Source organism: Chinchilla lanigera, unplaced genomic scaffold, assembly GCF_000276665.1.
Source record: "Chinchilla lanigera isolate Chin_1 unplaced genomic scaffold, ChiLan1.0 scaffold00015, whole genome shotgun sequence".
In the NCBI taxonomy this organism is placed as follows: Eukaryota; Metazoa; Chordata; class Mammalia; order Rodentia; family Chinchillidae; genus Chinchilla; species Chinchilla lanigera.
This window is the reverse complement of record NW_004955416.1, coordinates 26673455-26688417: the sequence shown is the minus strand read 5'-3', so window position 1 is coordinate 26688417 and position 14963 is coordinate 26673455. Positions and strand designations below refer to the sequence as shown.

General features: G+C 39.0%; 1 protein-coding gene across 3 annotated transcripts in view; it reads right to left on the bottom strand.

Moving 5' to 3' along the window:
• Lrrc28 (leucine rich repeat containing 28) overlaps positions 1 to 14963 on the bottom strand; it is a 118234-nt gene that overhangs the window by 98528 nt on the left and 4743 nt on the right. For all 3 annotated transcript variants that reach the window (XM_005381627.2, XM_013512542.1, XM_005381628.2), the window contains exon 2: positions 3006 to 3046. In XM_005381627.2, the coding sequence (XP_005381684.1) occupies positions 3006 to 3046 (41 nt within the window). The remainder of the gene's footprint in view (positions 1 to 3005; positions 3047 to 14963) is intronic.

Genomic DNA, 14963 nt, shown 5'->3' with positions numbered 1-14963 from the left:
GGAAATGATTAAAACAGTACTTACTTCTTTTTTTTTTTTTTTTGTACTGGGAATTGAACTCCAGACCTTGCACTTGCCAGGCAGGTGCTGCACCGCTGAGCTACATCTCCAGCCCAGCACTTACTTCTTAAGAATCTGGATACCAGATAACAGTTTAAATACTTTTTAAAAGCTCAGGGCAAAAACATCAAGCCAGAATTGAACAGTCATTATGTGTATAATTTAGTCTGGGTATTATGCTGTATTATTCATCCTCATGATTATTTCATCTTACTGCCTAAAGGCCCCAAGGATTTTTTCCTTAGCTTTAAAGCTTTAGAAAGTCTTTAACAAAATCCTGGGCCCATTACACTAAAATTCTGAGGGTAACTGGAATTAGCGGTGTGGAAGGCAGCCCAGAATGATCTCCAGTGATCTCCACTACCTGGCACTTACGCTCTGTGTAACAGCTTCCCCTCAAGGCGGGGTGATACCCAGTGACTCACTTCTACTGGGCAGAACAGAGCAAAAGTGATGGGATGTCATCTCAAAGATCAGGTTAGAAAGAGACTATGGCTCTGTCTTCCCTACCCTCTCTGACTGTTTTGCTTGCTTGGTCTAAGAGAAACTTGAGTTGCTAGGTTGTGCTCTACTCAGTAGACAGGATGAGTGGCAGAAAAGAGAGGGAATCCTCTGCTTAATCAGTAGCTAGCAAGAAAGACATCCAGCCCAGTAGCCTACGAGGAACTGAATTCTGCCAACCACTGGGTGAGTGAACATAGAAAGGAATCCTTTAGGTGAGACCACAACCCAAATCTGGACAGCAAATCTGACTGGAGATTTGTGAGAGACCTTCAGGTAAAGGCATCCACTAAGCCATGCCCAGAAAATATAAGAATGCTTATTGTCTTAAGTCACAACATTTGGGGGATTTTTGTTGTTGTTGTTAAGCAGCAATAGATAATTAATACAGATGGATAATGGCTTCACACAATAGACTACATGTATCTTAATTTCAAAACCAGCATCTTTCTTACCGAGGAAACCCTACGCGAATTCCGGTACACCTCATTCTGAAGGAACTAGCCAACGCAATGAGAGCAGAAAATATAATTACAGGAATGGGAGTTGGAAAAAAAATACAAATACGCTATTTGTATTTTCAGACATGAGAGGATATCTGGAGAACCTAAAGCAGTAATGGCGAACCTTTTAGAGATCGAGTGCCCAAACTGCAATCCAAAACCCTTATCAATTGCAAAGACCCAACACTGCAATTAAACCTGAATATCAAGGTTTTAGTTTAGAAAAAAACAATTCATACATTAACATCTTTTGTCTTAAAAGACAAACAAATAAGATACATGCCATAGGTTCACCACCACTGACCTGAAGAACCCACATAACTAAAACAATATAGGGTTTCAGCAGGATATCAGGGTGTAAAGTTAACAGGCTAAACTCAGTTATATATTTAACCAGTCAGAAGATACAACAAATGAGAAAACTCATTTTGATGGCAAAAAGAAAAGCTAAACGTTAGAATAGACTCTAGAACTTTGAAAAACTATACAAAGACTAAAAAGCCCCCTAAAGGACAGAAAGTGACTTAAGAAAAGGAGGGCGCGGTGGGGCTCAAAACCCTCGCTTAACATGCCTGAGGTGTTTGGTTCCATCTCCAGCACCACCCCAGAAAGAAAGAAAAAAACTTTTATTCTTAGAGACACACAGTATTTAGGGACAAACAAAGAGCCACAATTATCTGACTTAGTTTTGAAAACTTCAGAAAGAAAAGGAATACACACACAAAGGTACAAAAAGAATGGCGGGAAAACCTAAGTAAATGGAGTAAAACACCATCAAAATGCCAAATGGAGGGGGCTGGGGATTTAGCTCAGCGGCACAGCACATGCCTGGCAAGCGCAACATCGTGAGTTCGATTCCCGGCACTGGAAAAAACAAAACAAACAACAACAAAAGAAATGCTAAATGGAATGTAATCACCAGGAAACAATCAAATACACATATGTACTTTACATACACTGTTTTAAAAAATAAATTGGGATAATTTAACTGTATATTAGAATGATACCGAGTGATTATTGCTTTTCCTAGGTGCAATCATATTTTATCTGCAACTTGCTTTCAAAATATTCAGCACAAGATAGTTTGTGTGTGTATGTGTATGCCAATATTTTGGGGGGAGAGAAAGCTACTGTGGCAAAATGTTAAAATTGATTAAATTTAAGTGAAAGGTATCTGAGTATACATTGTACTATATTTCCAAACTTCCTGTTAGTTTGAAAAATTCTAAAATACAGTAAGAGGATTTGACAAAAGGAATGATAGAAGCTCTGAATATAAAGAGGGAGGTATGTAAAAGGTTAGCTTTCTTTCCTTTACCTTATAAGAATCTTAATGAAGAGAACAAGAAATGTCAAAGCAAGTCATCCTGCAATGAAATCAAGGGCCAGCTAGGAAGAAAGAAATATAAGACCTAAATTTACCTTTCTCGATGTCAGTACATCAATGTCAATACACTGTCAATGTCAATACTCAAAGTTGATGTATTGCCAAGCAAAGGTGTAAACACATTATTTAGCATCATGGAGGTAATCATCAAAATACACTAATGAGGGGTTGAGGGTGCATAGAAAGACAATTTCACCATATCCTTTAAACATTTCATACCATCTCACTATTCCTACTTAGTACCACATTAGTAATAATAAGCATAGATTTTTCCCAGTTACATTAACTATCTAGAAGCCTCCATGACAAGTGCTTTAGCCAGAGAAAATGCATCACCCATCACCTTCATTACCTTGAGATGGGACACTAAAAACACCAGTATATGGTGAAATACTTTAAAACACTATTGGGTTCAATGAAACAAGTCTACCCACAGGAGCACCATGATCACAGTATCAAAAGATAACATTAGCACATCACAATGACATATCCTATTATTTCAAATAAAATTATTTCCAGTCTTGTTTTTTAAAAGTTTAAATAAACAGACTCACAGTTCCACAAGGTTTGGAAGCTTCTGAGCAAGGTTTTCTGGCTGAAAATTAAAAACTCAGAATTAAATTTTATTTTTGAAAAATGAATAAACATTTGTAAATTGCTTAAACACAAAGTACTATCTGCTTGAAGGGTATAATTTTTTTTTTTTTTTTTTTCAGGGTCTTGCTGTGTAGTTCAGGCTGGTCTTGAGTTCACTATGTAGCCCAGGCTGGCCTCGAACTTGTGGCAATCCTCCTGCCTCAGCTTCCCAAGTGCTTGGATTACAAGAACGGGCCACCATGCCATGCTGAAGGGTATAAGTTTTTGAGAAAATGTAAAAGTAATAAATTGGCAGGTTTAGGTTTCAGCTTACTAGCCCATTCTACAGTTCATAAGCTTGAACACTTAGAAGGAACATCTTATAGAGAAATCAGGACCCTCATATTCCACGGTCATGGAGGAAATTAAAATGTGCTGACAGACATAGGGAGAACACCATGTGCAGACACAGCCAGAGACCAGAGGGATACAGCTGGAAGACAAGCAGTCCAAGGAATACTGGCACCTGGAACGCTAGAGGAACAGCCCCAGACAGGCCCAACCCAGAACACACCTTCACTTTGGACCCTTGCCTCCAAAACTCTGAGAGGATAAATGTCTGCTCTTCAAGCCACTCAGTTTCGGTGTTTGTTACATCAGCCCGGGAGGGTAACACCCCCTTAGCTCCCAAATCACGTTCCTAAGGAGAAGGTACAGGCAGTCCAGACACCCACACAGTAAGACCTAACAAGGTGCAGAATGAGCAGAGGCTGGGGTTCCTGTGGTCCAGCGGAGGACACAGGGTCAGACCCGGCCAAAGGTCTGGAGGCCAGGGTAGAGGCACGGGGTGGCAGAGAGAGGAAGCTGGCTTTTCCGAGAAGTGCTCTTTTTTGGAAGGAATCCTAGAACAATGGCACGCACAGGCAGAAAGCACACTGCTCTCCACAGGAGGCCCAGGGTAGAGGAAAAACCTCCTATAAATACCTGACAGCCAGCCTAACACACAAAGTCTCTCTCTCTCTGTGTCTCTCTCAGTCTCTCTCTTAATCACACACACACACACACACACACACACACACACTTCAAATTTACATGTATACAAAGATATGGTTTTTGATTTTTGGGTTTTTTTGGAGGGGTACCGGGAATCGAACTCAGGACCTCAGAATTGCCAGATAGGCACTGCAGCGTTGAGCTAAATTCCCAGCCCCAAGATATGTCGTTAAGACTGAAGGAGTACACAGGATGTGTTTTCATTCTGCATTCAAACATACTACAAGGTAAGTCAGACATTAATGACGAAGAATCACAAATGGCTTTTTAGGACAAATCACACCTGACTTAAGTCTGAAAGACAAAGGTACAGTATAAGAGGCTGACATGAGGTGGTGAGGACAGTCCCAGTTAGCTTTCTAAGCACAGGAAGTAACATATGAAAAGGCAAAAGAGATAGGAGGCATTTTAGGAAACTGAAAATATAATCCATCCTGCTATAACTTCTGAATAGAATTCCTTAAACTTCGGCCTTTAAAAATTCTGTTATAAACACAGTTGTGTCAACAGAAAAACTAAAGTGTTGGGGGCTATAAAGTTTTAGAGTTTTAATGACAAAGTAATTTTTCATCAATTTAGTAGCAAAAAAGCTTTAAAAGTTTTTTTAAAAAGAAACTAATAATGATTATTTTTAGGAAACAGACCAGAATTGCTATTCTCCTTCTACTTGTGACATTGGAATTTTTAACCATAAACCTGTCTTTTGTAATTGAAAACATTAAAATTAAGTTTAAAAATGTACTAGGCACTGTAAAGCTGTTACATAATTGGCTAGTCAATCTCAGTGTTTACAATCTGAGATGGAAACACTCAGATAGCTGCCACTGGATTAGTGGGCTGGGCCACCAAATTTGAAGATATGGGGTGGTTTTTTGGAGAATGGAAAGGAATACATCATTAAGGGTTTTTATTTTATACGAAAGAATAACTTTCTTAAAGTCCAAAACACAATGGAAATCTGCCTGTTCACTTTAGACCAGGAAACAACATTATTAACTGTAAATTGCCTCCAGCCAGGCCTGACTCTCCCAGCCCCAGCCTGCCAGCCAGCTGAAGCTCTGGCATCTGCAGGGAACCCAGCTCAGTACTGAAGATGCCATCACCGACAAGCACAGAAAAGGAGATAAGACAGGACAGGGAATTTTGCAGGTCTTAGGGACACCTGAAAACTTACAGCAGACACCTCAAAGGACTGGACTGCCAGAAAACTTTAAGAGTTTTTCCTATGATGTTCACAGATGTTCACTGGGCTATCCCTTCCCACCCAGTGTCCCCTGCCTTCTCTGCCTCCCTATAAAAGGGACACACTTCTGTTCAGGGCAGAAGGTCCTACCGCGCTCTCTGCCTGCACCCAGGCACAATAAATTCCATGTTATGCTGCCCTTACACTAGCCTGGTGGTCTCTGCTGCTTACATATGTTGCATTAACTTTACATTGGCATGAAGATGTGTTTAAATATTCAGCAATAGTATCCCAAGCTGCTTATATATATATATACATCTTTGCCCTTGATAAGCAAATACTGAATATATTAAATATATGAATATTATTATAAAGTAAATGAAACATTTACCAAATACCCACTCTTGACAGAACCACTTATATTAACTTTTTAAATTATGCAAGCTGTGACTCCCTACCCCTTGATATTTTTTATATCTATATATGCAATAAGATCCTTCAAAATACCCTTCCTCATGTTACGCAGGGATCCATCCAAATCCCTGCAATGTTTCATTAAGTTCTGTTGTCTCTCCCAGAAGAATACACACTTCCACTGTAGGCATACATGCAATGTATCTTAACAGAGCTAGAGAACTGGGGTGGGGGGGGCAGTGCTTGCTTATGGCCACGCCTATAAAGACTTGTCCAGAAAAGAAATGCGTTTGGGTCCTCATCCGTCTTCCCCTATTACAGTGTTGATACTGCATCTGGCCAAGTCACAGGAAACCCAGTCATTCTTTCTGGCTCCCTCGGACTGCATTCTAATCTTCCATGACAAACTTCTTAGTTCTTTCAACTTCTGGTTGTAGACACAAGTGCTAAAATGTTTTTGCTGCCAAAAGGGCATCACTATGTCATTATTAAAAAGTAAGATGTGTTTTTATTTAAAAATAAGTACACTGACCTTGATAAAATTGCAGTTCATTAGAATGTTCCCTTTTTAAAATACAAAAAAAACCCCATAAACCCTACATAAACAAACTACCTACGAACAAATGCTCACAAATCCTGGCAAATAAAGCAATAAAGCATTGTGTAGGCTATGACTGACACCTACTGGTGTTCTATAATATTCTCTGCTTTCTAATACCAGACTTTTAGCAATGTAGCTGAAAAATATATGGAAATTCTATACATTTTAATTTTTATGCTTCTATGAATTAGTAAATAGATTAAACAACTATAAGTTTATGTCATAATTTTTGTTACTCTGTAGGAAACTGAACTTAATCTTCAATTATGAATGGCACTAGTTTATCCTCTTTTATATGACTTGTAAGTTATTCAGCTTTTAAATGTTGTGAAGTTAAAACCCTCATAAAAACAATAGGTTTAAAAGAGCTTCTCCAATCTGTTATCACTGCTATTTCCTTTTCTTTTTCAGAGTTTTAGCACAGAAAGTTTTAAAAGACAAATAACCTGTACCCAAATTCCTTGAGCATAAATGCCTCCCATTAAACTACTTAAAATTGTTTTTTCTAAACTGAGCCAAAGATTCTCCTCACTAAATCCTACCAATATTATCATTCAGCTGAACAATGTTTCTCACTAAAGTCTACTGCAAAAGTAGTACACTAACTCTGCTTGCAAAAGTAGATTTTGGCAAGCACAGTTAGTATAAAACTTCCCTCAAATTTTTCAATCAGTGATGCTTTACCATACATTTTCAAATTCTCCTTAAATGGGAACAAACCCTTTACCTATTTTGCACACCACAGGCTCCGTGATAACCTTTGGTTGGCTGTGTGTACCAGCTGCTTCCTGTCCCTCTCCTGGGCACTTGGTAGAAATGCACTTCTCTCTCTAAGCTGGCAGTGGCTTAGTGACTTGCTTTGGTTAAGGAAAAAGAGTTCAAGTGGGATCCTTGAAGAGCTTGCGTGCAAAAGACCTCACCCTTTCCTCAATGACCTCCAGACGGCGGGTTAATGAGGACACCATGAACCAGAGCGCCCAGCAATGTAAGAGAGTGAGGCAGCGTAAGCGAGGAATTACTTATGCTGTTATATGCCACGTAGTCACAGTGCAACACAACCTGCACCATTCTGGCCTCTAACAATCCATTTCGAAGAAGTCACAGGTTAAAAGCATTTTGGCTCTTATAGCAGTTATAAAGATATTACAAGTAACTAAAAAGACAACATCCTATAGAGTTGGAGAAAGTATTTATAAGTCATATATCTGATAAGGGTCTAGCATGCAGAATATAAAAAGAACACTTAAAATTCAGTAACAGAAAGATAAACAACTTTAAAAGCAGACCAAGTATATTAATGGATATTTCTCCAAAGCAGATCTGCACTAGAGCTTGCATCCGGATGTCCCCCTGTGGCTCCTCTGTTAATAAAGGCTTGATTCCCAGAGTGATGCTCTTGGGAGCCTATATGTACCTGAAGGGGACTGTGGCACCCTGACCCCAGTCGAGGTCTACCATGTACTCATCACCATTCCCATCCAGCACTTCTACTGGAAGTCTGAAAGCAGCAGGTCAGGCTGGCCACGGTGGTGCACGTCTGTAATCCCAGCATTCGGGAGGCGGAGGCAGGATGACCGCTGTGAGTTTGAGGCCAGCCTGGGCTACAAAGTGAGTTCCAGGACAGCCTGAAATGCCTAGTGAAAGCCTGTCTCAAAAAAGGTGGGGGCAGGGATAGAGCTCAGCTTCACAGAGCCTGCCTGGAAAGCACAAGGTCTTGAGTTCGATTCCTACTACCAAAATAAATAAATAAATAAAAGCAGGTCTACTTAATTGTGGACTGCAAGACTGAAAACAATGAGCCAAAACAAACCTTTCCTCTTTACAAGTTGATTACCTCAGGTGCTTGCTATAGCAATGGAAAGCTGATGGAAACAATGTGCAAAGAGCCAACAAACACATGCACAGGTGCTCAACATCCATCAGTCCTAAGGAATTATATTCTCAAAATCACAGCGAAGAACCACTTCATACCTTCTAGAATAGCTATTATAACAATAACAAATGGAACATATCACGTGTCGGCAAGGATACGGAGAAACCGGAAAACTTGTGCAGTCCCAGAAGTAATGTACAATGTCTCAGCCACTGGAGAATACTGTCCTGCAGTCCCTCAGAAAGTGAAGCATGGAATTATCCTATGACCCCACAATTCCTCTTCTATGCATGTACCCAAAAGAATTGAAAACAGGTCCTCAAACATGCACATGTACACACGTGTTCACAGCAGCACTGTTTACAGTAGTCTAAAGGCAGAAACAGTCCAAATGTCCACCAATGGATGAATGCATACACAAAATGGCAGCATACTCACACAAGGGAATATGAAGTACTAATAATGGTATGATTTGCAGGAAACCTTAAGACACAAAATCCTTCTAAGTGAAAGTAGCCAGACTCAAAAAGTCACATTACATGATTCCATTCGTGTGAACTATTCAGAACAGATAAATCCCAAGCAAGAGGAAACAGAATGGTTGTGCCAGGACTGAGGGTAGGGGTTGGGGGAAGTGGGGCAGTGGACAGGAACTGATGAACAAACGTTTTACATTGTAGCAATGGAAATGCTCAGAAGAAGACAGAAATAGGGCTACAACACTGTGAGTGTAGTAGAGGCTTTCGAATTCTTCACTTAAAAACGATTAACTTGCTATTGTGTTAATTGCACCTCAGTGAATTTTTTTTAAACATTTATAAAAAACAAGTCAGTGAAGTTTTGGTAATAAAGGAAATACTACTTCATTCACCACTCTCTCAACAAGCTTTCTAGTTGGGTCAGTCACGTGATGTCACTGCTTCTGAGCCAGCCAGTGTACGGCATGAGTCAAACACCACATGATTCCTATGAAAACAACTACAGTGGATCTCTTTCTTCCAGCCATCTCCGCCGACCCTCCTCCAGGAATCCTCTCCATTTTTATATATGTCATAAAGCAGTGTTTATCAACAAGGAATCAGAAATGCTAGCAGCATGATCAACGGGAAATCAACCAGTAACAAATGCTGGCAGGGCTGTGGGGAAAAGAAACCATTCTCCACTGCTGGTGGGAGTGTAGACTGGTGCAACCACTATGGATATCAGTATGGAGATTCTTGGAAAAACTAAAACTAGAGGTTCCATTTGACCCAGCTATTCCTCTTCTAGGTATCTTCCTGAAAGTTAAAAGCATCATACCACAACAATATATGTTCACCTACGTTTATAGCAATTTATAACGGCTAAATCTTAGAAACACCCCATATGCCCATCAGTGGATGAATGGATAAAGAAGATAAGGTCTTTTTATATAATAGAGTACTACTCTGCCATAAAGGATAAGTTTGAGACATTTTTAGGTAAATGGATGCCCCTTGAGAATATAATTTTAAGTTAAATAAATTGGACACATATGTTTAAATATTCAATTGCTTCACATGTATGAGAAACCCAAAAGGTAAATAAGGAGTAAAATGGAAGACAGATTTTGGGGAATAGGAAGAAAATTTTCAAATGGGAAGGTGAACAAGTAGGGGTACAGGGAACGACAATGAAGGGAACAGGGATAAAAAAAATGGAAGGAAAACAACAGAAACAAAGCTTTATAAATAGGAAGGGGAAAAACTGTTGAAGGGATGGGAGGAGAATGAGGGAAAAAAAGAATTAAGATACGTTATGTACAGGTACAAATTCCCTTTGGTGAATGTGATCATTACATGTGACAAAAATGTGCCACTAAATATTAATTTTTAAAAAAGGAATGCTAGCAGCTGGATGCAATCAGAGAGAATGGGCATAACCGATCTCCTGCAGTAGCATAAAAGGCCTCCAAAGTCCTCATTATAATTTATTCACTGTTGTCCTCTGTCATTGGTATTTGTGTCTCTTGACTTATTTTTCCATTAATTACTCATTTTCCTTTATTTGTCTCTGCCATGATGAAAATACGGTCTCATCTCTCCTGTCCGATATGGCAACTACTAGCCACATGTGGCCCATAATCACTTAAAATACAACTATGTGCTAGAGAACATGAATTTTTAATGTTATTTCACTTTAATTGCCACAAGTGCCGGTAGCTATCACTGGACGGTACAGAATTTACATCTTTATATCTACTACCAACTGTTCCTTTAAACTCAGGTCTTTTATTTTTTATTTTGGACTTTTTAATTTTGCAGTGCTGGGGTTCAAACCCAAGGCCTTATGCATGCTAAGCAAATTTCTACCACTGAGCCATATCCTCCACCCAAATTCAGTTCTTTTACAAACAAAGCATAACAAAGAACAGCTATTTAACTGTATGACAAACTTTATAATATTCTTCTGAGAAATAAACTAAGTATTTGCTTAGTATTTATAGCGACTGAAGTTGCCATTTTAAGAAATATAAATTTAAACTTTTTAAGTATCTTCAAAACTGCAAATGTTTTATTGCCAAAAATTAAAAACTTAAAGACTAATTTTTTTGGGGGGGGGTTGTACCGGTAATGGAACTCAGGGCCTCGTGCTTGGTAGGCAGGTGCTGTGCCACTGAGCTATATCCCCATCCCTTAAAGACTGGTTTTTTATCTTAACAAAATCTTACAAAAACTGTGCTGAAACATATCTAGTACATTTACGAAAATGTGACATATAGCTGAATTTGACAAAAATTTGTCTATTAAGAAAAAATTTCTGGGGCTGGGGATTTAGCTCAGTGGCAAAGCGCCTGCCTGGCAAGCGCAAGGTCATGAGTTTGGTTCCCGGTACCGGAGAAAAACCAAAAAAAAAGAAAAAATTTCTCTGAGAAGTAAAAACATTAAAAAGACCAAAATCCCCTTTGAAATATAAATCTTTTTGTCTGTTTGTTTGTTTACTTTGAAGCACTGGAGATTGAACCAAAGGAGCACTGAGCTATATATTTTTTTAATTTACTTATTTTATTTTAAATCAGAGTCTCACTAAGTTGCCCAGGCTGGCCTCAAACTTGTGATCCTACAGAGGGTTACAGGTGCACCCTAACTTCTTAACCTTTTAAGTATTAATTTAGAAAATATTCTTTTAAAAAGTAAAGGTCATATAAATGTCATGAACAAAGGTTGAATGTTAGAGAATCACTTGCCCTTATCTAGCTTTCTACTTTTTTATTTTTAAAAGAAAACTACTTAATATGCATTCAATAACTATGAGTTTATAGTTGGAATTCTCAAAGCAATGGAAAAATACACCCAAAGAGAACAGCAAACACTTATTGTCATTGTTATACCTTATCTTCAGATGTCCCCCCAAAGCCTCATGTGGTCATAGGTGGGGCTTGTCAGAGGTGGCTGCATCTAGAGTGTGTGGTGCTGGGATCGAGGGTGTGTGATTACTAAATTAATCCACTGATTGGTTTGGCCTAGTTCTGGATGTGGATAATGGGAAGGTCCACCCCGGGTGTGAGTGCTACCCACCCTACGTGCCTGTAGCCTGGACAGAATGTAAGGGACAGAAAGAGGGTTGCTGTTTTCTTACTTATTGCTTGCTGCTTGCTACTTTGCTACTTTGGTGCTTCGCTGCTTTGCTGCCTTCTGCCTGCCATAAACTGTTTCTCTTCTGTGAGACACCTCTGCCATGCCCCTGTGCCTTGGAGCCAGCCAACTATGGACTGAAACCTCTAAAAACTCTGATCCAAATAAACTTGAACTTTGGGTGTCAGGTATTTTGTCTTAGCAATGAGAGATAAGTAACCAAGACACTCATAAAACCAGATAATCCACTTAAAATTACACCAAGCCTGAGTAGCTTTAAAGCACCCCAAAAGGCTCATGGCCTCAGAGGAGGCGCTTTGGGAAGGCAAATGGTGTGACCCATGGTGTGACCGGGAAGGGTCTATCTCTCTCCCCAGCTCCTCTCTTTGGTCTCTGCTTCCTCGAAGCCATGAGCTGAGGCCCTTTTGCTCCACCAAGCCCCTGCACCATCCTGTTCTGCCTTTGAGCCAGGTGTCCATGGACTAGAACTGTGAACCAAAATAAACCTCTCCTCCTTCCAGCTGTGAGTGTCAGGTATTTGTCTCAGCATAGAGAAAGCTGACTAAGACATCTACAGGATTAAAATGAAAGCCAGACTAACTGGACCACAAATTAGGAGATTTTATTTTTGCTCTAACTGGCCATAAAAGGGACTTTAGACCCATCCATTAGCCTCTTCTAAGTTAGTTTCCTCAAAAGGAAAAACTATCCAAATTAATGACTCATCTTCCAGCTTTACAATTCGATGATCCAATATACAGAATTAAATTATAGGTCAAATGCACATTTTCATAAGAAATGAAATCTTTCAGTTATGACATATAAGAGGCTCACCCTAAAGTTTAACTATTTACAAGGAATTACTTTAAATTAAACAGTAATGATGAGAAAAACTTTTAAACCTGAAAATTCTAGAGGAAAGAAATCTTTGATTTGTAATAAAACTCTTAACTTTCAGGCACAAGTGTATTACCAAGACAGAACACATTTGTAATGTTGTTTTTAAGGACTATACATACTATCGTACACAGAAATATTAAAACCCAAACAGACCATTGGAATGCTCGATTATCTGACATACCTACTTCCCTATATTTAATGTAAGAAATAATCAAGATGCTTTTTACGTACAACTAGCTCAAGAACAGAGCATGGTAATTATGGCAGCCCTGCAATCTAGCAACAATTGAATTTGCAAGGGTTCAACAGATTGTGGAAAATTAAAAAAGGATCCTTGCTCTGTGATTCAAAATGAACTAAACGAATAACAAAACTTAATTCTTTCTCCCTATTTCTCCTACCAAACTTAGATATATGTTAGGGTTTGTGTCTGGATGCAGCCCACCCCAAAGCTCCACACACTTTTAGATGGGGGTCTTTCAGAGGTAGCTGATTCTAGAGTTTGTGATTGACTCATAGTTCAGTGCTGGGATTAAGTGTGGGTGATTACTGGATCAGTCCACTGATTGGACTGCTATTGCCCTGATCCTGGTAGTGGTTTATAAGGGAAAGAAAGAGTTTGTCTCCTCTCCTTGCTGCTTTTGCTGTCTTCTGTCACTATGAACTGTTGTCCCTCTATCATGTGACACCCTGCCTTGAAGCCAGCCAATCATGGACTGTAACCTCTACACACTATGAGCTAAACAAACCTTTTCCCCTTTAACTTTGTCAGGTATTTTGTCTCAGCAATGAAAGAAAAGTAACTAAGACAGATGTAAGATTCTCCTACATTATCTCCTTAACTTAATGCTTTCCCTTGAAGTTGTTTCAATATTCATTTGATCTAGAGTCTACGGTAGGTTGAATATCTTTAATCTGATAATTCAAGATCTGAACTTCTGCAAAATATAAAAACTGGAGAACTGACATGATGTTACCTGTGGCAAATTCCATACCTGACCTCATGTGACAGGTTACAATCAAAATGTAGCTGCACTAAAAATATTCCATTACATGAGCTCCAGGCTATGTGTAGAAAGTGTGTATGAAGCATAAATGTATCTTATGTCTCAACACGGGTCTCATGCCCAAGATATTTCATTATATGTAAGTATCCTAAAATCCAAAAAAATTCAAATCTGAAAATGCTTCTGTTTCCTAGCATTTCAGATAGAGTATTCTCAATCTGTATTATCAATTTCAAGGGGGAGGAGAATATAAAGTATTTGTAAATTCTCTAGGCATCAACCTCTTACTCTCAATCTGGCTATGAGCTGCAAGGGAGCTAGTTTTGTTAATGCAATATAAATGCCAGCATCACCATTAGAAATAAAATATTTAGATCCTTTGACTAATAAAATCTGAGAGCTGGATAAAACTTTAGTAGTACTATATTTCAGTCATGTTATTTATTATTATTTAAAAACAAGGGGGCTGGGGATTTAGCTCAGAGGCAAAGTGCCTGCCTGGCAAGCGCAAGGTCGTGAGTTCGGTTCCTGGTACCAAAGAAAAACCAAAAAAATAAAAAATAAAAAAATAAAAATAAATAAAAACAAATACTTATTGAGCTGGGCATAGTGGTACATGCCTGTAATCCAAGTACTGGAGGGGGTGAGGCAGAAGGATCGCTGCAAGACTGAGGCCAACCTGAGCTACACAATGAATTCAAAGCTAGTCTGACTATATAGTGAGACCCTGTCTCAAAAATAAATAAATGAAAACTTACTGAAGGAAATACAAACCAAACATAACAGAAAAGCCTCTCTCTTTTACTATACCCCTGTTTATTTTAGCTCCCACCCCTACCTTCCACCTTCTTGGCCCCAGCTATGATCACTAGTGAGTTTGAAGTAACTCTTCTTAATGTCCCACTTCATTTGTCTATAAAGTAGGGATAATAGTAGTACCTATCTCATAGAGCTGTCATGAGGATTAAATAGTATGTATAAATTGCTTAAAACAATGCCTGGTATTTGGTAAAAACTCAAATGATGTTAGTTGGCTGTTACTGGATTTTAAACAATCCAATATTGGTGGACACTTAGGTTGTCTTAGTTACTTTTTTTTTGCAGGGACAAAATACCTGACACCCACAAGTTAAAGGAGGAAAGGTTTATTTAGCTCACAGTTTGGAGAAGTTTCAGTCCATAGTTGGCTGGCTCCAAGGCAGGGTGGCATGGCAGAGGGGCATCACAGAGCAGAAACAGTCCATGGCAGGGCAGGTAGGGACCAGAGCAGAATGAAGGAATGAGGATGGATAGATACATATATATATATATA